We start from the raw sequence: 24,011 nt of genomic DNA, 5'->3' as shown, positions 1-24,011 counted from the left end.
AGTCTGACTACACCTGAATCTACTGCTCAGACTTAACACCAGAAAAATAGAGACAAGCAGGCATTATGTACCTCCTGATTTGATGGAGTAAGAAGTGCCAGGTACCACCCATGATGTATTTTTACCAGAAAATTGAATGCGAGGCTGATCAACCACTATATCTAACAACCAGTTTACAGGAAATACTGGGCACAGGGCAACATGTTAAATGATACGACCAGTATACAGCCCACAAATGTGCCACCGTCTTCAACAGATAAATTGCAAGAAAACAAGGAATGGGGAGGGATAAACAGTGAAAAAAAATAATATGTATGAGATTGGGCAATTTGAACTCTTTGGTGATGTCTGAGATTTGCTTCAAAATAACCTAATGGGGCTGAGAGGGAGAGTATATCGGAAACAAGGTTGGCCTTGTGTTGGTAATTGTTGAAGTGGAACGGTAGGCTTCAAAGGGGTTCATTATACTATTTTCTTGATTTTTATGTATGTTTCAATTTTTCCATGATCAAAAATTTTTTTCTAAGTTAGGACATATGGGTTCCAGCCCTGAAGCCAGTGGCCCACTAGGGGACACCTGGTCACCAGCAGTACCTCCTGTGGCCACAGGGTGGCTCCAAAGCTCACTTTTGTGAGACCTCTGCAGAGCTGCTGGCTGCTGTGAACCAAGGTCAGGGAAAATGAGAGAACAGACCTAAATGCCTGCTCACTGTTTATGAACTCACAGTGTGAAATGTGACCATCCAGTTCTGACTCTCTAGTAGGCCTCTTAGGCAGGAAGCCTATTATAAGCAGAATGCCCCAAACTTCCAGCTTCTGGAGTCCAGAATCTAACAGTTATCCTCGACCCTTCCCTTTTTCTCACCCACCCACAGCCCCATGTCCAGACCTTCTTATCCTCTAACTATCTCTTTTTTAAAAAAAAATAATAAATTTATACCCCCCTTCACCCATTTCTAACTATCTCTTGATTCCTTCCACTTTGCTCCTCCTTCTTGAGTCCATCCTGGCCCGATCTCATCCTGTCCTTCCTGGATAACTCTATGGCTTCTTTACTGGCCTTCTGCTTAAAATCTTAAAATCCATTCTCCATGTTGCAACCACACTCCTCTTCTACAATACAATTCTGACCATGTCCCTGCCCATGGCTGCAAGATCCAACATGATCTGACCCTTGTCTACCCATCCCGCTCACCCTGATCTCTTCTTCTCCATCCATTACCAGGCTTCGGACACACTAGCTTCCTTTTTATTCAACAAACACATTGGGCTTGTTCCACCTAAGGACCTTTGCGCTTGCTGCTCCAATGCCTGGAATGCTCTGTCCCCAGATCTTCACATGACTGACTCCTTCTCTTCGTTCTGTTTGTTCCAGGGACCTCGGGAAGTCTTGCAAAAGCAAGGCCACGGGCTTTCCTCTATGCAAGCCCACGGGCTTTACTCTGACAGTGCTTCCTTCATCTGTGAACAGTTCAACTTGATAAACTGTCTGAAGACCTGGGCCTTCTATTCCCAGCAGAAAAGACATGTAAGTTATAGGCAAAGGGAAGAAAAGTATGAGGACTCTTCAGTCCTTGCATCTTGTCTATGTGCTCAGAATGTTTCCATGCTTGCTACTCTGTAATTTCCATGTTAGAGAGCACGGGAAGCCCACCTTTCGTCGTACTTTAGGTGTCATCACTGTCACTCATCACTGTCACATCATTAATAGTGATGAGGGTCATCTCAAGGGAGAGAAGCAGTTGGGTCCACTGTACTTCATGGGTTTGCCTGTCCCTCCTGAGATGGGGGAGGTTTGAAAGTATTTTCAGAACTTTGAAACAGTCCAGTTAAAGAGAGAACCTCCCAGGGCCAGCCTGGTGGCATTGTGGTTGAGTTTGCGCACTCTGCGTCGGTGACCCAGGATTCACAGACTTCAGTCACACACCGTTCATCAAGCTGTGCTGTGGCGGTGTCCCCATGGTGACATCCCACATACAAAAAGTGGAGGAAGGTTGGCACAGATGTTAGCTCAGTGACAATCTTCCTCAGGCAACAAGAGGAAGATTGGCAACAGATGTTAGCTCAGGGCCAATCTTCCTCGCCAAAAAAAAAGAGAGAGAGAGAACCTCCACTACACACCTGAGAGCTGAGAAACCTGTGTGGGTAATATTTGATTATAATCAAATATTTTTTCGGTAGAGAATAAAGAGACTTTGCTGAACCTCACTCTTTATAAAAATAATTCCTCTGAGAAGTGTAAACGATTGCAGTTTTTACTTTATGAGTTTTGGTGATCACATTGTCTCTATTATGAAGAAGCTGTGCTGCCCACTAAAGAGGTGGTTTTATATGAAAATGTTATTACATAGTTTTAATATACAGGAGTTCAACATTTAGCGACTCTCAATCCTAGAAATCATTCCTTCTTCTTTACGAAGCAATTTAATGTCTCGATGATAATATTGTATATGACCTGGAAGAAAAACTTAAAAAGGCTTATCATTTAAAACTTTTTATTTTAAAATAATTTTATTTACAGAAAACTGGCAAAAATAATGCAAACAATTTCTGTGTGCCTTCACTGAGACTACGTTTGCTCTGTCAGTGTCTCTCTCTCTCTACAGACACATATATATTTTTTCTAAACCATTTGAGAGTAAATTGCAGATGTAACGCCCCTTTGCCCCTAAACCCTTCAGTGTGTATTTTCTAACAAGGACATTCTCGTGCATAAAGGCAGTAGGGTTCTCAAAAATCAGGAAGGTAACACTCATACAATGCTGTTATCTAAGCTAGAGACCTTGTTCAAATTTTGCCAGTTGTTCTACTAATATCCTTTATAATAAAAGAAATAGGTTTTTTTCCTAATCCAAGATCCATTAGGATCATACATTAAATCTCTCATGTCAACTTTGTCACATCCTAGTCTCACTTAATCTGGAAGTTCTTCAGTCTTTGTCTTTCATGACCTTGAGGAAACATCTTTTGACTCTCTCTTTGAATTCTGAATTTTTTCAGTCACTGGTTTATAAAAAGGAAATCCATATATTACATTGGGGGCCTGGAAGAGAGAAATGCGTTTCCTCTCAATTTTGACCACATTGCCTAAAACAAAGTTTAAGAGCAAATGACTCATTTTCAAATAGCCTTTTCTTGATCATATTATTGTAGTGTTTCCCTTTTAAAATTTTATTTATGGCACCTATCACCATGCGGACTTATTTGTTTGCATGTTTGTTATCGATCTCCCCGGCTACAATATAAACTCTGGGAAGGTAGAGACTTTTGTCAAGAACGAGAGCCCAGCACAGTACCTGGCGTTTACCAGTTGGTCAACGAATATCTGTTGAGTGAATGAATGAATGAATGAGAAATGTCCCTTGGGGTGGTGGTTTAGACCGACCTAAAAGCACTGGGATGGAGAGTAGGGAGAAAGATGATCTTCTGGTAAGTGGGCAGGGAGGGCCCCCGAGGATGGGAGTTGACTGTGAGCAATAAACGTGGGCGAGAACTTTCCGTTCTGCAGGGACGCCCTGTGAGGCCCAAAGGTCAGTTGTCTGGGGAGTAGGGTGGGCGGAATCAGATCAAGGAAGGTTCAGGTCTGAGGTCCTTGGACAACCAGAGGCTCCGTGACAATAAGTGACAGCCGGAGAATCTGGGGACATCCATCTCTCCACGCTTAGTTCCCTTTGTCCCACTGCCCTGGGCAGTGGGAAGATAAAGGGATGCAGTGAGAAAAGGAGCGAGTGTCCATGCCTTGGGCATGGAGATGCCCTAATCCCAGCGCGGCGGTGACAGCGTCTCTGGTGAGCAACTCTTACGCGGAGGGTCATTCTGGGCAACGTAGCGGGGGCCTGGGGCCCGGCCGCACCGGGCGTGGGCATCCGGGGAGGAAGGGGTGTAGCGGGCTAGGGCAGGGCGGGTTTCCTTTCGCTCGCCCTACGGGGGCAGATTCGGCGGTGCGGGGCGGCGCCACACCGCACACTCCCAGGTGCACACGGCTCGGCTGCGCGCTGGGAGCTGGCCGGCGGTCCGCACCAGGCCGGGCCCACTCGCAGGGCACCCGGGACCAGCAACCTCCAGAAGACCGGCTGCGGCTCCCGAATTTACTGCTCTCGCGAGATTTTCGGAGATCCGGCCGCGAAGCCCGCCTACGCGGTTGCCAAGGCAACTGGGCGGTGCCAGCGCGAGCGGGAAGGAGGCGTCTGTCGAGTTTCTGTGTGCTGGCCTCGGAGACTTCAGGAGTGGCCATCCCTGAACTTCCAGCCCCTGAGACCACGGCCTCCGCTCCAGGCAGTGCCTCTGCCGCTGGAGGCCATGGGCCGGATCTCAGGACTCGTGCCTTCTCGCTTCCTGACGCTCCTGGCGCATCTGGTGGTCGTCATCACCTTATTCTGGTCCCGGGTAAGACCCAGGACCTCTCGCCCCCATTCCTGCCTCGGAGTGGCCCCAGCCCAACCCCGCCCCTTTCCCAGGGCCTCCCCTGGTCGGGTCCTCCCATCCCTCGCTGACCCCAGGCCTGCCCCGCAGCCCGCCTTTTTTTCACTTCTCTTCCTCTCTGCCCTGCTCCCCAGGACAGCAACATCCAGGCCTGCCTGCCTCTCACGTTCACCCCCGAGGAATATGAGAAGCAGGACATTCAGTGAGCACTTGGGGCGGGGTGGTCAGAATTAAGCAGTGGTGGGAGTGCAGGGGTCTTAGAAGAAGTCCAGAAGGCCTGAACTAACCCTCTTTCTTCTCTGCAGACTGGTGGCCGCGCTCTCTGTCACCCTGGGCCTCTTTGCAGTGGAGCTGGCCGGTTTCTTCTCAGGAGTTTCCATGTTCAACAGCACCCAGAGCCTCATCTGTATCTTTTCTGGCTGCGCACCTTTCCCACACTGTCCATTTCCATCACAACTCCCTTTAGCTGCCTAACTGGGCCTTTCTGGCACAATGGTGTCTGCCTTAGCGGACAACCAGTCTCTCCAGTTAGAGATCTCTTTAGGCAATGTGGAAGATTTAATACAATCTGCGATCATTTGCCCTGCTATGCAGCAGGCACTGGAGATCCAAAAGGGGAGGTAAAGCACAGTTTTATTTATACCTTGAGGAAGAGGCAGACACACGGACATCTGTAATTCAGTGTGATAAGCACTGTGCTGTAGGAGTGTGTAAAGGTATAAAGCCTTGTGGGAACTCAGAAGAAATAGAGGAAGTGAGAAAGATGGATCAGGGAAGGCTCTTGACATTGAATTGTGGACCAGGAGGACCAGGGTGCTGGAGGGTAATCCTGCAGAGTGTGTCAAGTCACTGCGAGCATTTCTGTGTGGCCTGTGGGAGAGAAGGAGCCTACTCCTACCTCACCTGAAGGGTGCAGGCTAGCCTATAGATATGGGGTGGGGGTAGCCTGGGTCCCAGCTGTGCAGGCTCACCCCTGGCCTCTACTCACATGGCTGTCCTAAAGCCTCAGGAGGCGGGCCTGCCAGCTCTGGCCTTTGCAGTGTGGGGAAGGAGCAAGAGGTGAACCTGAGGGCGGATGCCAGCTTCACCACCGGCCTTTTCTGGCCCATCACTTTCTACCATTCCATAAGCCTCCTTGACTCTGGTGCATTCTCAAGCCATTGGAGCTCACTGTAGTGCATCTGTGGCCCTCTCCTTTTTCATATTCGAGCGTTGGGAGTGCACTACATACTGGTACATTTTTGTCTTCTGCAGGTAGGTAGCGCCCAATGTTTGGAGATGGGCGTGGGAGGTTTACTCTAAATCGCAAAGTTTCCCCCACCCAGCCCTTTGCTCCATGTGTGAAACTCAGATCCACTCAACATTCCTGTAGTCTTTTGAAATCCCGCCCCACCTACACTTTGGGGGTGGGGTCTCTGGTTTGGGGATTTGGGGATTTTTATTGGAAGGGGCCCTGAACCCACCACCTACCTTTGGCAGTGCCCTCCCAGCTGTCACCGAAATGGCATTATTCATCAGCGTTTTTGGGCTGAAAAAGAAACCTTTCTGACCACCTTTATGACGGGAACGTACAGATGAAGGCTGGAGGAGCGAGGGACCATTCACCGTTCCTGGAAGAAGGCAGCGCTAGGCTTCCGCGCTGCGACTGAAACTATTTGGTGGAAGATGTCAGCGTTAGTAGTGTTAGGGTAATTTTCTCTCGCGTCTAGGATTATCAACGTTTTATTTAGCCCTTTGTAATAAAATATATTTTAGAGTAAGATCAAGACTTGTAAAAATTTCAGGGGAGGATCGGGGTGGCCAAACTACTGGAGAAACGGAAGGTTGTTTTCCAGCTTTGCAGACTGTAAGGTAAGTATCGCTTTTATTTTGGTTATTACGGTAGCTGTCTGGCGAAGGGAGTGGGCGGAGATATGTAAATAGGCGGCTCCTACGGCTAGGACTCCAAGCTCGTAAGTGAGTGGAGCATTCTGGGAGGAATTAATTTATCCCTTTTGGTAGCCAAATGGAAACAAATATATTTTAGCTGATCTGCAAATAAATGTCGCAACATAAGTGGAGGAACCTAAATAACCATTTGCTCAGGCTAATGCGTTATATACTCGCCCTAGCTGTTAGTGGAATCTTTTTCACTGAGTACGGGATGCATTGAAGATGCTGAATATCGTCAGGTAGGATAATCCTTACCTGTTCCTCCTTTGGGGGGCAGATTGGAAAATGATGATTGGAGTGCGCATGATTCGTGATTAGCGTCTCTGCGTAATCAGGACTTGCAACACCCTGATTGCTCCTGTCTGATTCTTCCTGACGATCCTATTTCTTCATGCTGTGTTTATATTCAGGGTCGGAGTTGTAGTTTTTCGTTGACACCCGTGTGGTGATATTGTTAGCGTGATTGTTATTTTAAACTTTTGTGTCACAGTGACGGCTAACTGGGTTTAAAATGTTCCGATACTTAATGATGAAGGAGGGCTGGATATCTTGGTACAGATGGGTTCTTTCTATTAAGTCAGATTTGCCAGTAGGTTTTGTTTGTTTTTGAGAGTGTCATCGCTAAGGGGCTAGTCTTGTATGTAGTTCTGGGGTCTATTGGTTTTCTGTTTTCAAAGCTTAAATGAGCAGAGCATGTTTACGTATGTCTGATTTCCTATGAAATGATCGTTCATGCCAGTTGTACTTGCTGTCACAAGTGGTTTATTGTCAAACCTTCCATCCCACCACGACAAAAAGGGCCACTTTGTTGGCAGGACTGACCTGGTGATAAGAGCTGTACCCAGAAGCCTGGCAAAGCTCCCCTGTTGTTCAGTCAGTAGCTTGATGAGGACATCCCATTTCTGCCTGCTAGCACTGACAAGAATATGTTCAAAAGAAAGTTATTAAAATATACTCAATTAGGCATTGTACAAACAAATTACAAGAGCCTAAAGTTCTACCTTGTCACGGAATGAATATGCTCAGGGTCGTGTTTCCTGGGAAGGTTCAGTGTATGTTGAGAAGATTCTCTGTACTTTCACTTGTAGATGGTGGAGCACAGGCCATTCCAAATAAGCAGAAGGCATCAGAGAAGGTGCTTTCTGGTGATGCCCCTCAGGTGATGCCTCACACACATGCAACCTTTCCCTAGCAGACTGTCCATTCTGGCAGCCCTTCATCCTGAGCATTCATTCAATGAATACTTACTGAGCACTTACCATGTGCGAAACATTGTAGTAGGTACTGAGAGAATAAATGTGACTATGACCCATACTCAACCTTGGCCATCACAGATAGTATGGTTCGTGGAGACAGACAAGAAACAAGTTCCTATACTCCCAGAATAATTTAATAGCAAATTGTGATAAATGCTACAAAGGATGCTATGGGGTAGAGATTAATTTTCCCAACATGGCAGGAGTTTCGCCCTTACAGGAGCAGTTTGAGTGAGGTCCTGGAGTGTGGCTGGAACAGAGAGTAGGGGAGCAGACTGTTGGGAAGGCAAGGAAGATGGACTTTGCTGGCCATGGTTAGAGGCTTGGTCAGGAAAGTCCCATCCCACTGCAGCCTGGTTCTCACTCCCACCTAGTGGTGTGCTCCACCGATTTGTGAAAGCTGACTGTTTTTCAGAAACATTGTGGACCGGGTTTTTTGTTTTGTTTTGTTTTTTTTAAAGATTGACACCTGAGTTAACACCTGTTGCTAATCTTTTTTTTTTTTTTATTCTTTTCTTCTTCTTCTCCCTAAAGCCCCCCAGTACATAGTTGTATATTCTAGTTGTGAGTACCTCTGGTTGTGCTTTGTGGGACGCTGCCTCAGTGTGGCCTGACGAGTGGTGCCATGTCTGCACCCGGGATCCGAACCAGTGAACCCCAGGTGCACTTAACTGCTGCACCACTGGGCTGGCCCTGGACCGGGTTTTAAACACAGCTCTTATCAGAAATTAAATTGTGCAAACTTACAATTATATAAATTATATTTAAAAACAGAGGTAATAAATACCCCAAACTCATTACTTCCTGATTATTTTACTGCATTTTACTATTATATATGCTCTTGAGGTTATTGAAATTTATTGTATCTGTATGGTGGAAATACTATACAATGATGTACTACTGTGTATCTCTTCCCAACTCATTTAGTGACATCAAGTAGGTAGTTTGAAATTGGCCTTGGTCGGAGTATTTACAACAAAGAAATTGGCAAACACTACATATCAGGCTTTGTTGATTGTCTAGATTTAAGAAGGTAATGGAGAAAATGTTAATAATGCAAATTAAACTTAAAAGTGTCATATCTGGGGCCAGCCCCAGTGGCCTAGTGGTTAAGTTTGGCACAGTCTGCTTTGGTGGCCCAGCCCAGTTCCCTGGCACAGACCTATACCACTAGTCTGTCAGTGGCCATGCTTTGGTGGTGGCTCACATACAAAAAGAGGAAGATTGGCAGTGGATGTTAACTCAGGGTGAATCTCCCTCAGCTAAAAAAAAAAGGAAAAAATAGGGGCCAGCCCCGTGGCCGGGTGGTTAAGTGCACGCACTCTGCTGCAGGTGGCCCAGTGTTTCGGTGGTTTGAATCCTGGGCGTGGACATGCCACTGCTCATCGAGCCACACTGAGGCGGCATCCCACATGCCACAACTAGAAGGACCCACAACGAAGAATATACAACTGTGTACCCGGGGGCTTAGGGGAGAAAAAGGAAAAAAATAAAATCTTTAAAAAAAAAAAAGAAAAAGAAAAAAATAGTGTCATGTCTGTAAGTGTTACATTGTGCATAGCAGAAAAAAATCGAGGAAATATTCTCCCAGGAATTGAAAACTATTATCAGATTCAGCAAAGGAGTCACTCAAATCAGTGAGGAACCAGTAAAGTTTCAACATATCTTCATTGTTTCATTTTTGTATTACTCGAAAATGTAAATAAAAATATCAACCAACATTCATGTTGGAACTACACTTGTAGTTAGATTACAACTCCACTTATGAAATCATGAATCCAAGAGTGGAATTTATAACAAGGAATATTGTATATTTTATGATTATTTGTAAATTCTGTTACACATCCTTTATATTAGTAAAATTTATAATAAACTTATGTAAGTACATAAATGGAGATGTTTTTGGAGAGTTGGTTGTTCACCATTCACCAGCACACGCCTGCCCCTACCATCTCAAGAAACTGCTCATCACCAATGACTTCCTTGTTGCTAAATCCAGAGGTCACTTCTCAGACTTTAGCTTGACCTCTTTTCAGCATATAATGTGTTGACCACTCCAATCTTTTAAAATTTTTTCACTTTGGCTTCTGAAAAATGGTTCCCCTGACTTACCTTCCACTGTTGTGGCTGCTCCTTCAGACTCATCCAGTGAATAGTGACTGAGAACCTACAGTGTGTCAGTTGCTGGGGACATACTACCGGGTCATCTCTTCCACTTGCCCCTTACATATCGGTGATCACTACTCTTTGGGTGACTCCATCCACCTCTTGTCTTCAAACACCAACTAGATGCTGCTGGTTTCCAAGTCGTGGCTCTCTTATGTGAGCCCTCGTCCAGGGCAAAGACTCTGGAAGCAAGCTGTGGAACCAGTCTGCTGGCTTCAAAGTGCACCCTCTCCCCTTCTTGGCCATTTGATCAGCAACAGGTCACTTAACCTTTCTGTGCTTCAGTTCCCTCACCCACAATCCAGAAGTTGCTGCTACAAGCACTTCGATGATCCGTCTCTTAGTCAACACCGGTGGCTTTGCCAATTAGTATCAGAAATAGATTTTCATTTTATTGTGAAACTAATGGCTTGCTAATCAGCATAAGCCAGACACTAAAAAGAGAAATACTGCTTGATTCCACTTAGACGAGGTAGCTAGAGCAGTCAAATTCAGAGACAGGAAGCGGAATGGTGGTCTAGGGGGATGCTGGAGGAGGGAGGGACGGGGAGCTGTGTGATGGGGACAGAGTTTCAGTTTTGCAAGATGAAAGAGTTCTGGAGGTTGGTTGCATAACAATATGAATGTACTTACTACTGAACTGTACATTTAAAAATGGTTAAGAGGGTAAATTTTATGTTATGTATTTTTTACCACAGTTTTAAAAATAAATAGATAATTAAAAATAAATAAAAACATGAGTATGGGAAAAAGGGATTAGTCGATAGAAGTTATTAGAACAACTGAGTAGCCATCTGGAGAAACACATGGATCAATACCCTACACCAATATTACCAATAGGTCAAAGATTACAGTGTAAAAAATAAAACCATAAAGGTACTCATAGAAACTGCCATTTTTAACCTTGTTATTTTGAAGAATTTTAGACCTTCAGAAAAGCTGCAAAAATAGTACAAAGTTCCTGCATATCCTTTACCCAGCTTCTCCATATGTTAACATCTTGCGTAGCCACAGTATAACTATCGACACCAAGAAATTAGCATTGATACAATACTATTTACTAATCTACAGATCTTATTTGAATTTTGCCAGTTTTCCCACTAATGCCCTTTTTCTGATTCAGGATCCAATCCAGGATTTCACATTGCATTTATTTGTCATGTCTCCTTAGACTTTTCTGATCTGAGACAGTTCCTCAGTCTTTTTTCCCCCTTTCATGATCTTGACACATTTCAAGGGTCCCGGTGAGTTATTTTGCAGAATGTCCCCCAGTTTGGATTTGTCCAATGTTTTCTCATTCTAGATTGAGGTTATGCATTTTTGGCAAGAATACCACAGAAGTAAGTAATTTGGAGTGGGGAAGACATTTCTTTCTTTCTTTCTTTCTTTCTTTTTTTTGAGGAAGATTAGCCCTGAGCTAACTACTGCCAATTCTCCTCTTTTTTGCTGAGGAAGACTGGCCCTGAGCTAACATCTGTGCCCATCTTCCTCTACTTTATATGTGCGACGCCTACCACAGCATGGTGTGCCAAGCGGTGCCATGTCCACACCTGGGATCCGAACCAGCAAACCCTGGGCCACAGAGAAGCGAACGTGTACACTTAACTGCTGCGCCACCAGGCCGGCCCCTGGGAAGACATTTCTAAGTATGAGAACAAAACACAGAAGTCATAAAAGACAAGACACATTTAAATATATATATTAAAAATGTTAAGAGTACATATGCATGGTAAAAATCATAAGCAAACGTTAAAAGATAGATGACAATCTCCAGAAAATGTTTATAGTTCCTATGGCAGAGAAAGGGCTAATTTTGATACATAAAAATCTACAAATCTATAAGAAAAATACCAACAACACAATAACAAATGTACAAAAAATTTATACAGACATTTCACGGAATAGGAAATATTAAGAACTCTCAAGTATCTGAAAAGATGCCTAACCTCATTCACCATAAGAGAAATGCAGTCCATGTTTAACTTATATTTGTAATGACCAAAAAGTGTCCCAGAGAGTTGGAGAGGGTTTGGCTTTAAGTAAACAAGCCTTACTTGTTTGTTGGTGGGAATAAAAATTGGTAACATTCACAGAGAGCAATTTGGCAATATCCATCAAAATCAATAAAAATCACAAACACCCATATCCTTTGACCTCAAATTTTCACTTCTGGGAATTAGCCCTACATGTCTGCACATAGGTGAAAAGGGAACGTGTAGATTATTCTTTGCAGCTTTGCTTGTGTTGGCAAAAGATTGGAAACAACCTACATGTCAAGAGGGGATTGGTTAAATTACACTGCAGAGGGGCCGGCCCTGTGGCTGAGTGGGTTAAGTTCGTGTACTCTGCTTCAGCGGCCCAGGATTTCACCAGTTCAGATCCTGGGCATGGGCCTAGCACCGTTCATCGGGCCACGCTGAGGTGGCATCTCACATGACACAACTAGAAGGACCCACAACTGAAAATATACAACTATGTACCAGGGGGCTTTGGGGAGAAGAAGGAAGAATAAAATCTTAAACAAAATTAAAAAACAAATTATGTTACAGAGTAATACTATTCAGCCAGGAAAAAAGTAAATTTTTTTTCTTTTTTCAAGGTATGTACTTCTTCTTTTTTGGTAAGGAAGATTGGCCCAGAGCTAACATCTGTTGCCAATTTTCCTCCTTTTTTTTTCTGTTTTTTTTTTTCCCCAAAGCCCCAGTACGTAGTTGTATATCCTAGTTGTAAGTCCTTCTAGCTCTTCTATGTGGGATGCTGCCACAGCATGGCTTGATGAGTGGTGTGTAGGTCTGTGCCCAGAATCTGAATCAGTGAACCCCAGGCTGCCGAAGCAGAGAGTGTGAACTTAACCACCACGCCACTGGGCTGGCCCCCAAAAGTAAATTTTCTACACTGTTACGGAACAATCTCCAAGATACAAGTGACAAAAGCAAGGCGCAGCACAGTTCATATAGTTCACTTCTATTTGTGTAAAAAAGTGGAAAGTTAGGTGCACAGAACATCTCTGGAAAGAGGCACAGGGAACTGGGAGGTCTGGTTGTTGAGGGGCAGAAGCTGGGTGGCTGGGAGACAGGGTGAGAGAGAGACTTTCTCCATATGCCCTTTTGAACTTTTGAAACTTTGAACTCCATACATTAAAAAAAAAATACAAGACTATAACATTTTAAAAGAATGTGCGCCTGCAGCTGCTTATGTTCCCGTCTGGAAATAAAGCTAAATCAGAGGCCAGCAGAGCTAGAAACAGAGAAGATCCCTGATGACATCATGTGAGCACCTGCATCCGGCTGGTTTGTTGTGTTCCAGCTCTGTGAGGCCTCAGATTCTCCTTTTTGGTTTAAATCCGTTTGAGCTGTGTTGGCAAGTTCTCAATCATGACGTCCATCAAAGATCACGATGCGGTTTTTTTCCCCAGCTTTAGTGAGGATTAATTGACAAACGCGCTGTGTTTTAATGACCTCTTTGCTTGTGTATTATTGCAGCTCCTGGTGCCAGCACAGTGCCTGGCATTGTAGAATGAAAGAGGCCTCATTTACCAAGTGATGAAAATGAGGCCCAAGGAGCAAGCCATTCGCTTCAGGACATCCTGCAGGTAGGGAGAGCTGGGGCTGGAACCCAAGTCTCCTGGCTGTCAGGCCAAGACAGTTGACTCAATTCAACAAGTGTTTAGTGAGGACCTTCTTCCTGCCAGACTCTGGGCTTGGCATGTGATATGGAGGGAAATAAGGAAGATGTGGCTTCTTGCCAACCACACTATCTGGAGAAGGACTTTTTCCTCTCCGCTGCTTGTTCACCCCAGTCAATCAGTGATTCTCTAATAAACAGAGGGTTGCAGAGTGAGGATTTGGGACCAGGAGGCCTCCCAGGCTCCCAGTCCCAGAAGACTCTGATCTGCCTATGTCTTGTCCTACCCACACAGGGCTCTGGCATGTGGCTTCCCCACCACCCTGCTTCCCAGGGGCCCTGAGGCCTGGGCCTGTCCTGCTGCAGTGACAGGAGCTGGCTCCCTCGCGAAAGTGGCAGCAAGTGATCAGGGTATCACCAGGCCAAACAGGGCTGTCCTCACAGGAACAGTGGGCACACGGTCCTGCCCAAACCCATCCCCCCACACGATGCCTAGGAATTCAGCATTAGAAGCCATTTGTCTGCTGCGCTGGGCTCTCTTTTAAAACGCTCCTCACTGAGACCGTAGTTCACCCTCATTCATTATTCATTTGCCTGCCTTGTTTCTGGCACTGTGCTGGTATTTGTGCAAGGAGAATTACACAGGTTAAAAAGATACCACTTTATGTATGTATATTATGTTTTATACAAAAAAACTTTAAAAAGAGATATTTTATATGTGGAAAAAAAGCAAAGTTGATTAGCCAATAAAAGAAGACCCCATCAGGGCATTTCTCTGAGCCAGGGTTTCCCCAAATGTAAAATCAAGACAATACCTACCTCGGAGGATGGTCATGAGGTTTGAGTGATCACGGGAGGTGTTTACAACATTCCTGAGAGCCCTGTCCTGATAGCATAAAAACTGGAAACAACCTAAAGGCTGGTGCTTGAGGGATGAGTTACATAAACCATGGTAAGACTTCTGGTTAAACATGGAAGATTGGCCGCGAGCATTTGTCTTCTCTTCCTTCCAAAACTTAACTAAGTAACAGGAGAGGAGTCAAAGAGGCATAGATCCACAAGGACTGAGAGACCTGAGAGAAGACAGCAGCGGACAAAAGATTTCAACAAGGCTTTGATTCCAACGCGGCTGGACAGCCGAAGGGTGGCCGAAGGGTGGTGACAGGACAGGCAGGGCAGAGGGAGTCAGGACCTGATGCCTGGAGATCCTGCAGGTCCCCAGACCCCGGGTCAGAGCCTGGCTGAACACAGGGGTGCCTGAGAGTCTGTTCAAAGTGTTGAGCCCCTGGGGCTTCCTCACCTCTCGCACCTGAGCCCCACCCACCGCCCCTCTGCGCGCTCCTTTCAGGGAGGCTTTGGTCTTGGGGACACCTGGCCCAACAGAGGTGAGGCTTGAGCTAGAAACAGGAGCCGCGCCCTGCTCCAGATCCCCCACACCCGCACTGAGGGCACGGTAGGGAGAATGGAAGAGATTCTTCTCTCAAAAAACGAAATGGCCCCGGAGAAAGCCTGCCACCTACCAGCATTTGGGAGTCCCCATGAAAAGGCTTTCGCTGACCCACAGCAAAGCAGGCAGACAGTGAGTGCCCCCCCACCCCAGCTTCCAATCATCCTCTTGGTGTGCCCCTATTAAATATGAACAGAGAGCCAAGGCCCTGCAGACATTTAAGGAAAGTCTCCAAAATGAAAGAGAGAGACTCCTCCCATTTATATATAAAAGCCAATCAGAGAAATTGGAAGAGACAAAAATACTAGGGAGCACAAGAAAAAACAAACAAACCTACAATTGGAAAGTAAAAAAGAAGGGGGGCAACTCAATGCCTATAGTCTGTTAGCATTTCTATTTAAAAAAAAAAAAGAAGTATCTATGTTTGTCTCTGCACCAACCATCCTGGAGGATTTACAAGACTGGAGCCAGCAGCTGTGTCGGGTGGGGGTCCGGCAGCTCAGAACAAGGGCTGACTGTACATTCTTTTCTACCCTTTGAATTTTGAATTTTGATTGTGTTACCTATAACCTACTTTAAAACCTAATATTGAATTTTTTAAATCTAATTATCACCGTTAGAGAGATGAGAGAAGATATTGCATAAATAGATAAATATAACAAAAAACTTCTTTTTTTCCCCCAAAAGGAGGATACACAAAACCTTCTAGAAAGTAAAACAAAAAGACAAATGAGTTGGGGGTGGCCAAGGGAACCTCAGCTTCATGTCTAATGTCTTAATATTTTGCAAGGAGAATGGAGTCACATTATTTGTGTAATTAAAAAACTGAGAGCAGGGGCTGGCCCTGTGGCCGCATGGTTAAGTTAGCGCTGCACTCTGGCAGCCCGGGGTTTCGCCAGTTCGAATCCTGGGCACAGACACGGTACAGCTCATCAAGCCATGCTGGGGCAGCATCCCAGTGTCCTGGGGGGCTTTGGGGAGAAGAAGAAGAAGGAAAAAAAAGAAGATTGGTAACAGATGTTAGCTCAAGTGCCAATCTTTAAAAAAAAAAAACCTGACAGCATGTGGCAATCTGTGTAAAGTGTCAGACACACAGTAGGTCCCTGGTAGTTTCCCTTCCCTCCAGGAGCCCAGGGCTTGGCAGGCAGGCCCCTCCCTGATTCAGGACTGGAGGGCTCAGCCCCAGGTCACAGGGTTTGAGCAGCTGACTGATGGTTGGGGCTAGCCCCTCTGTCCCCATTCCAGGCAGCATCCCCAAGGGCATGCTTCTTCTGCTCCTAATTAAAGGCTTTTGATTTACAAGCCTCGTTGAGGGACACACAAGGTCTCTGAAACTAATTACTAGTTCCGTCAGGTTTGACTCATATGGATGGAGCAAGTTCATGAGTCAGTGCGGGAATGACCCAGCCCCCTTCCATCCCAACTTCTAAGTCAGTTGTTAGAAGAGGAAAAAACAATAAAAGAAAACCTTTATTAAAGGATTTCTCTGTGTTGCCTACATCAGAGTCACCAGAGATGCTTGTTACAGGTGAACTTGGATGCCCTCCTACATCCTTTCAGTGAGCCTTGGGAGTGGGGCCCAGAGACTTGGCTGCCAACCCCCCAAGCAGGTAAATGTAGAAGCCACGATCTCAGTTATGTAAACACGCTACTTTGTCTTTAGTTAACCTACCTCTGTTTGGGTCTCCATTCTACTTGCTTGCAGAAAACATTCATTTCCAGGTGAACTCAGTGATCCCATCCCACCCCTTCTCCTGCCTCCACACTGGTCTAAATTGGGGGATTTCCTTAGCACCACAGCACAGGTAGGGGGGCACAGTGAGAGCCCTCTCTCTGAGATAAATCCTCCTGGGTCCCCGCCTCCACATATCACACCTGCCGTCATTTCTACCTTGCTCCTGCTGCCGCCAGGATCCAATAGCAATAGCATTGTGCCAGCCTTCCAAGCCACACCTCATGGCCTTGGCTCCCTACATATATTCTGGGTCTGTCTCTCACACATCCCCCAGACTTGGCCATCAGGGAAAATGAGGATCACTCCTAACCAGCGTTGAACATCTTGTCTGGTCCTTCACTAGCTTCTCCTCTGCTAGTGCAGGGTGTTGGGGCAGAGGTGGGGGGCGGGGGAAGGGCTGTGCCTGTTTGTACCTCCTTCCAACCTTCCCTGTCTTAGACCCAGACACTGTGGCTTTTGAACTTAAAAGGCTGGAATTTGGCATCTTTGTTCTTTAGCTAGAAAGTAGCATAGTCTCAGGGCCATAAAGCAGGAGCTAGCACCCCACAGCACAACCTGAGGCCCTCATGGACCAGGCTCTTTTCGTCCTTTTCACATAGATTGAGCCACCTGACATTCTGTGTCAGTGCACAAGGACCAAGGACGTGGCTGCTCTTAGGGGGAGGAGGGAGCTAAGAGCATCTTATCTCTGCTGAGTCCCCACACCCAACACATAGTCCCTGCTCACTCACCTCCCTCAGACAGCTGGGAAACCAACACCTCTGGTGACAGAGCCAGTCCCCAGGCTTCTGCTGGGAGGGAGTGGGGCACTGCATGGGGGAGGTTATCACACCCAGAGGCCCTGGGAAGCCTGGGTGGGGGAGGGAAGAAGCTGGCTCCTGTTTGTCTCAGACCAAGGCCACGGGCCTCCCCTCCTCCCCTTCCAGGAAAGCAGTGAGCACCCTGACTCGGCCTCCCCTAGGCGCCTTCTTCTTCACTTTTGAGGCTTGCTTTGAGCCACCCCTCCGGACAGGCAGCTCACCTGGTCCCCTCTTCTCTTCCCCTCGGTGCCAGTTCTGCTGGGAATGAGTGAGGTGGGTGTGTGCAGCTGCCGGGTTTGTTTAGAGGACCTAAAGAGAGACCAGTCAGGGACAGAAGGGGCCGTGGAGAATCTCCTCCTACCAGGTTCCAGATCAAGCCATTTAACAAACGTATATATTTAGTGCCTACGATGTAATATATTTTGGGTCCAGAGACAAGACAGGAACTGTCTAATTCACACCTATGAGGCTAATCTTTGTGTAAAGTAGTACTATGTAATCTGGGTACTGCAGGTGCCCCCTTGCCTACTGGCCTCCTTCCCCCTAAAACAAACAAATAAACAAACAAAAAACCTGTCCTGTGGGCCCAGGCCTCTGGGATCAAAGGCAGAGCCCTCCTCCGCGCCCTTCTGCGGCTGGGGTAGCTGGCTCAACTCGGCCAGAGCTAGGTTTTGGCCGGTCTGCGGCCACCACGTGAAGCAGTCCCACGGGGCAGCGTCGTGCCCTCCTCCCTGGGGTCCGAAACTTGCCCCTACCTCAGTGGGGCCTGGCCTGCCAACTACCCCTGGTCTGAACTCGTTGTGAGGAGGGGCAGCTTTCACACGCTGCAGTGACTTGGGTGAGGCGGGGCGGGGAGGCTGCTTCATCTTTACTTCATAGCCTCCTCCCCAGCGGCCAGAGGCCCCAGACCGCCCTTGAGACATCCACCTGCGGGGTGATGGGTTGGGGACCCACTCCCACCGCTCCACTCCACCTCAGCAGCAGGGTCCCAACCATCCACATTGCCCCGGGGACCTGATTTCCCGCTCCCATTCCATGTGCTGAAGGCCGTCACCAGGGCTTAGGACCTGGGTGCTGGCCGAGACCTTGGGCGGTGTGCGGTGGGGACTGGTTTGCGGTTTCACGGCGGACGGAGGCCGTGGTGTGGGGGCGGGGTGCCGTGAGGGCTGCGGCCAGGCAGGGCGGGCTGGCGGTGGGTGTGGGGAAGCCGCGGCAATCAGGCTTGGGGCTCGCGGGCCAGGATACGTGCAGGGACACCGCGGCTCCAGGCCCGCCTCGCCTCGCCCCGCCCCGCCCCCGCGGCCCGGCTCCCGAAGAGTCGCCCGCCGCGCCCCGCCCCCGCCCGCAGTGCCCGGATGTGGGTGACGTGCGGCCGCCATCTTCCCGTCCCGGGCAGCCAGCGCCAGTCGGAGCCAGCGCGAGCCGCCGCCGCCGCTGCCATCACTGCAGCTGCCAAGTCCTCCGCCCGCTGCCCACGCCATGTGAGTCGGCCGCCCGCGCTCACACCGGGCTTGCCTGCGTCGGCCGCCACCCTTGTGTGCGGGCCCGGGGAGTGCCCGGGGTTCGGCCCGCGCCCCCCGCGGGCCCCGCGCCCAGGCCGGCGCCCGTGACTGCGCGCGGGCAGCCGGAGCCCCGCGTCCCGGGCGGGCCGCGCGGGCGGTGGTCGCGGGAGGGAGCGGACCCGGCGCCCGCCCGCCCCTGTCATCGCTGCCGCCAGTCATTTCGGGTCGATCTCGAAACGTGTCTATGAGGTCGCTCTCATTTGACAGGCCGGGAAACTGAGGCCCGGAGGGGGGAGGAGGCCTCACTCAAGGTCATGCAGCTTATCGGCGGCGGGGCCCCACGAAGTCCAGGGCGCCCATCGGGTGGCCTTCTTCCAGGGAGGGAGGAAGTGGGGGACGGATGGATGGACAGGCAGATGGGCGGAGCCCTCGCTGCGGGGTTGGAGGCTCCAGGCCCTGGGTCTTAATGGGTTCCTGCCCCTCAGGTCGGCTACCGCTGCCACCGCCCCCCCCGCCGCCCCAACTGGGGAGGGAGGCCCCCCTGCACCCCCTCCAAACCTCACCAGTAACAGGAGACTGCAGCAGACCCAGGCTCAGGTGGATGAGGTGAGTGTGGGGGGGTGTCAAAGGCAGTGGGAAGGACCTTGAGGACCGGCAAACAGGGATGTGGGGCCCATCTGGGTTGAGGGTGATGGCAGTTCACGTTCATGAGTTTTGAGACAAAGACATACCATGCCCCATTCCTGTCAACCACTTGGAAGGGCCCTGGGGTGCTAGTCAGCCTTGCTAGCCTGGGGGTGTTTCAGCCTGGGCAGGTGTGCTCTGGTGATGGGCGGGCTGCTGGAGGCTTGATAAATAGAGGGTGCTGCTATGACATCTGAGATGTCTGGCTTCCAGCATGCCCCTGATGTGTGTCCCTTGCATGTCCCCAGGTGTGCTAGGCATGTTCTGTGTGTGTCCTTGGCATGTTAGCCTGGCAGCATCGGGGTGCATGTTCCGTATGTGGGCGCACGGTCAAGAAGTGCCCTCGTTGAGGTGGGCCCCTCCCCCAGGTGGTAGACATCATGAGAGTGAACGTGGACAAGGTCCTGGAGAGGGACCAGAAGCTGTCGGAGCTGGACGATCGTGCAGACGCACTTCAGGCAGGGGCCTCCCAGTTTGAAACAAGTGCAGCCAAGCTCAAGCGCAAATACTGGTGGAAAAACCTCAAGGTAAGTGTGGAGGCAGGTGGGAGGGCAGATTGGAGAACTCGTGAGTGAATGGGGTATCACGGTCTGTCTCACTTACCCTCTCTCTCTCCCCCAGATGATGATCATTTTGGGAGTGATTTGCGCCATCATCCTCATCATCATCATCGGTGAGTGGGGCGGGAGTGGCTAGGGTCCTTTCTCTGGAGAGGTTTCCCCCTGCAAATTCTGGGTTTTGAAGGTCATTAACCTAGTTTTTACTGTTCGGCAAAAAGCATATATAGCTGCCATGGCAGTTCTGATTGACCTAGAGCCCAAAACCTTGATGTTTAGCCTGCACTTTGCCTGGTTCTGGGCAATTTCTGTTAAGATTTTTGGAAACAAGAAAGCTGGTAGATCCTTACTGTTCCGTTGAGGACCCTTTGGGTCTAAGAGCGCAGTCTGGGAACCCTGGAATTGGGGGATGGGAGAGCAGGAAAGGCCCAGGGGCTTGAGACATGGCTGGGAAGCCAACCTCCTTGAGAGCTTGTGGTCTCGGAGGCCCAGAGGATTAGGGGTTGGTGGCCCCAAGGCCATACCATGGAGTTGAACAGACCTTGGAACCCACCTGTCCAGCCCCTTTGCATTGCAGATGGAAAACCTGAGGCTGAGAGGGGAAGGGATGTCAGCCAGCTGGGAAGTGGGGAGGATGGGAGCAGGGCCAGGCCTGACACACTGCTTTCTCTCTCTCTCTCTCTCTCTTCTCCCCTCTCCGTCTTCTTCCTTCTCTTTCCCTCTCTACAGTTTACTTCAGCTCTTAAACCCCTGAGGAGCCTGCCCTGCCCAGAGAAGGGCCTCTCCCCTCCATCCCCAGCCGCTCCTCCACCTCTCAGCCATATCTTCCAGCCCCCCCTCCCCTGGAACCGTGTGTGTGTGTCCGTGTGTGTTGCCCCCCTGTAAATAGCCAGCTGTTATTTATACATATATAATATTATATATATTTGGTCTGTTTGTAGTTTTATTACTAGAAGATTTTTCCGGTTGTCCTTAACACCCCTTCCTGAGGTTCCCATCACTCCCCTTCTCCTTCCCTCCTTCCCTTTCCCTCTCTCCCTAACCAGGCCCAAGTCCCTTCATTTGCATCTGCTATGCAATAGTCCCTCTTCCTCTCCTCCTTCCCTTGGATTTAGCTGATCCTTCCTTCCACCCTGGCTTTCCCCGTACCCCCACTCCCCTACAAAATAAAACAAAAAGCAACTGTCCAGGCCTCCTCAGGTGCATCTTCTTTGCATCGGTGGGAGGCTCTGAGACTAGCCCCACTTGGTCCTAAGAATCCCAGGGTCTTCTGGGAGCTTCCAGCATGTTAATTAGCAATCATTTGCATACTGACATCCCTTTTGGTTTCCTTTTTTGTTCCATCACTCTTCTCTTTATTCTTTCAACCGGTGTTTCTTTTTTACTGAGGAGTTAGTCCCCATTGGTCCTTGTATCACACTTTCATTTGCATGACATCACTTACAGGTGGTGGGGAGCCTGGGCTTTCAGGGAGCCAGGCTGTTCTGGCCCCCAGAATCGCCCCCTCCTAGCCCCTCTAGTCCGGTTTGCCTCCCCTACCCCCATTTTCCAAACCTTTTGTCCCCTCCTCTCCCTCCCCCCAGCTGGTGTGTAAGTGTCTTGGAGTTCAGTGTGTTATGATGGACCAATAATTCTGCCACTTGGAGTCTCTCCCCACATTCCTGCTCCCCAGTTTTCATGTGGGGCACCCAACTGACATTCCCATGGGATCTCCTTCCCTCCCATCTGCCTGATCTGGCTCCTCCCCCTCCCACCAGGAGAGTTGGGGGTTGGCCACAATGTGATTTCTTTTGGGAGAGGTGGCTACCAGTGTGTGGGGGTCATCACTGCCTTGGGGAGGAGTAGGACAGGGCAGAGAATCCCCCCAGTTCCTGCCTGAAATCTCCTCGGGCCCCGCCCCTGCTGGGGGTTGGACTGAAAACCCTCCTCCCCAATTTGGGGGGTGTTGCCCCCATCACTGCCCAGCTCCTCTGACTGCCCCCCTGAATTCAGGGTGGGGTACTAGTCACTGCCAATGTGTATATGGACTTGCTGGAAGATGGGGATTCTCGCCCCTCTCTAAGGTGGTCGAACCCAAAGATAGAGCTGCCTCCTCCTTTAGTGAAGAGATAGAGGAATGGTCTAATGTCTTTTTAAATGGCACAATTTTAGGGGTCTAAGAGTGCAGTCCCTTAACCTGCCACTGGAGGGGACCCCCCCAAACTCTTCCCCCCACACTTAAAGTTTCTGTGTAGAGGGGGAGCAGGGAGATGTAAGCTGTGGTATGAAAGGGTAGGGAGAGATGCTGGGGGTGGGGGTGCTGTGTTCTAGACCCCCCCATATTATCCCAGTGTCCCCTGCCCCCCCTTCCCTCACCCCATGCCCCCAATTCTGTGGCGCATCCAGATTGTGAAAATGTACAATAAATGTGTAATGAGTAACCAGGCGGTGTCTGTTCCAAGATCTTTTTTTAACCAGTGGGAAGGGTATTGGATCTGCAGGTACAATAGGAAGGTTGAGAAGATGAATTGGGAAGGGACTGAGCTTTGCCTGAGGGCCTGACCTTGAGCAGGGCAAAGTGTTATTCCCCAAGTGGCCACGGGGGGGCACCAGGAGTCGATAACAGGAAGTGTTGAAGATCCGGGTCCGGGCCTGGTGAGCCCTGCGGTCTGGGTTTCCCAACTCCCCTCCCGCTCCACCTTCTCTAGCTTGCGGGCATGCTTCTGCTGTTTGTTGGATTCCTTTCTACCCTTTGATTTAACTCCCAGATTTTCTGCAGTCGCTCCCATGGTCGTTTACTCCTAGGCCTGAAGTAGGTGGCTAACTTTTTCAAAGCATCGCTTCCCCCTTGGTGCCTAGCACACTGCCAGCATCCAGAACGGATTAATAAGTACTTATTGAACGAATCTGCTCAAGGAGACCCAGCTGAGTGTGGTGTGGAGCTGGCCATAGATGGCCTGCTACCCTTGCCTGTGCTGTCCAACTGGTGACTAGATCCCACACTCAACTCCCTTAGCCTCATGATGCCCCTGATGTGGCACCTTAGCATTCCTGTCCCCAGGTGCTACAACGAGTGCAGTGTGCTAGGTGAGCTGTGGAAGGCCAATGTCTGGCTGCAACATGAAGATTCAGCAGTGTAAGAGACCTAGATAGTTAGATAGTGTTTCCCAAACTTGTCGGCTCCTAAGAACTACTAGGGATGCTTTTAAAAATAGATTTTCTAAGGGGCCCAGGTGATTCTTCTAATTAGGTACATATTATAATGTCCACCATTCGTTGAGGGCTTACTATATTCTAGACATTGCTCATGGCTTTTTCGCGCTTCATCTGCTAAGTCCTTTACAGGTTTAGGGTTCCGTAGGCCCTAGAACTCGCCTTCTTTATAGTATCAGGGACCTGGGTTCAAATCTTGACCCCGTTGCTGATTAGCATGTTAATCCGGACAGATCATGTTACCTCTCTGGGTCTCAGTCTCTTTTGTGAGGAGGTAGGTAGTAAGTGAGCCAGCCTCTGGGTTTGTAAGAAGCGCCTGGCCTGGTCCACAGAAAACAATCAAGAGGCAGCTATCATTGTCGCCATCATCATCACGCGGCGCTGACATTTAAGACTGCTTCGCCCTAACGTTTGAATCTTTCAGCTTCGCGAAACCTCAGAGACCCAGGGCCGGAGTCCTAGCGCGGGGGGCGCTCTTGTCACGCTCGAGACTTCTCGCCCAGGTCTTGCCACAAAGCGCCCCCACCAACGCCGCCGCAGCTCATGTCTGCGCCTGCGTGTAGGTCACACTCATGCGCCTGCGCACACTCTGCAGTCTTGGGTAACAGTGTCGTCAAGGAAAGTCCCCAGCTTCTAGGTAAACAAGTTGCCGCGTGAGACCGCCGGCACGTGTATTCTACAGCTCCGAGACCTC

The 24,011-nt window shown here is 49.0% G+C and overlaps 2 protein-coding genes, 1 long non-coding RNA gene and 1 other non-coding gene across 9 annotated transcripts; 3 read left to right on the top strand and 1 right to left on the bottom strand.

Annotated features, from left to right (window-relative positions):
* The first annotated feature begins 1,491 nt into the window (after window positions 1-1,491).
* Window positions 1,492-9,501, top strand: TMEM107 (transmembrane protein 107). 4 transcript variants are annotated; one of them, XM_070225695.1, is made up of 6 exons: window positions 1,492-1,528; window positions 3,693-4,386; window positions 4,562-4,624; window positions 4,728-4,828; window positions 5,580-5,676; window positions 5,902-6,744. In XM_070225695.1, the coding sequence occupies exons 2-6, from the start codon at window positions 3,735-3,737 to the stop codon at window positions 5,952-5,954; spliced, it is 966 nt and encodes a 321-aa protein (XP_070081796.1). In that variant the 5' UTR covers window positions 1,492-1,528; window positions 3,693-3,734; the 3' UTR covers window positions 5,955-6,744.
* VAMP2 (vesicle associated membrane protein 2) lies at window positions 6,138-22,549 on the top strand. Of its 3 annotated transcripts, XM_070228155.1 has the most exons (9): window positions 6,138-6,273; window positions 13,259-13,368; window positions 16,376-16,457; window positions 17,509-17,655; window positions 18,623-18,863; window positions 19,370-19,490; window positions 19,937-20,095; window positions 20,190-20,241; window positions 20,855-22,549. In XM_070228155.1, coding segments are annotated over exons 5-9 (351 nt in total). In that variant the 5' UTR covers window positions 6,138-6,273; window positions 13,259-13,368; window positions 16,376-16,457; window positions 17,509-17,655; window positions 18,623-18,861; the 3' UTR covers window positions 20,872-22,549. The 3 variants fall into 3 exon arrangements, with proteins under 3 accessions (XP_070084256.1, XP_023509513.1, XP_070084257.1); XM_023653745.2 differs by lacking the exons at window positions 6,138-6,273; window positions 13,259-13,368; window positions 16,376-16,457; window positions 17,509-17,655 and having other exon boundaries at window positions 17,831-18,863; XM_070228156.1 differs by lacking the exons at window positions 6,138-6,273; window positions 13,259-13,368; window positions 16,376-16,457; window positions 17,509-17,655; window positions 18,623-18,863 and adding an exon at window positions 18,870-19,133.
* On the top strand, window positions 6,587-6,721 carry LOC111775833 (U8 small nucleolar RNA). The gene has a single exon (XR_002811812.1). It is a non-coding gene; the product is annotated as a U8 small nucleolar RNA (small nucleolar RNA).
* On the bottom strand, window positions 11,463-14,473 carry LOC138916319 (uncharacterized). The gene is made up of 2 exons (XR_011423490.1): window positions 14,220-14,473; window positions 11,463-13,590 (listed from the first exon to the last, which is right to left on the bottom strand). It is a non-coding gene; the product is annotated as an uncharacterized lncRNA (long non-coding RNA).
* Window positions 22,550-24,011: the final 1,462 nt, after the last annotated feature.

The sequence above is a fragment of the Equus caballus genome, chromosome 11 (genome assembly GCF_041296265.1).
Source record: "Equus caballus isolate H_3958 breed thoroughbred chromosome 11, TB-T2T, whole genome shotgun sequence".
Taxonomy (NCBI): Eukaryota; Metazoa; Chordata; class Mammalia; order Perissodactyla; family Equidae; genus Equus; species Equus caballus.
The sequence above is the reverse complement of the archived record's forward strand: the minus strand, read 5'-3'. Positions and strand labels throughout refer to the sequence as shown.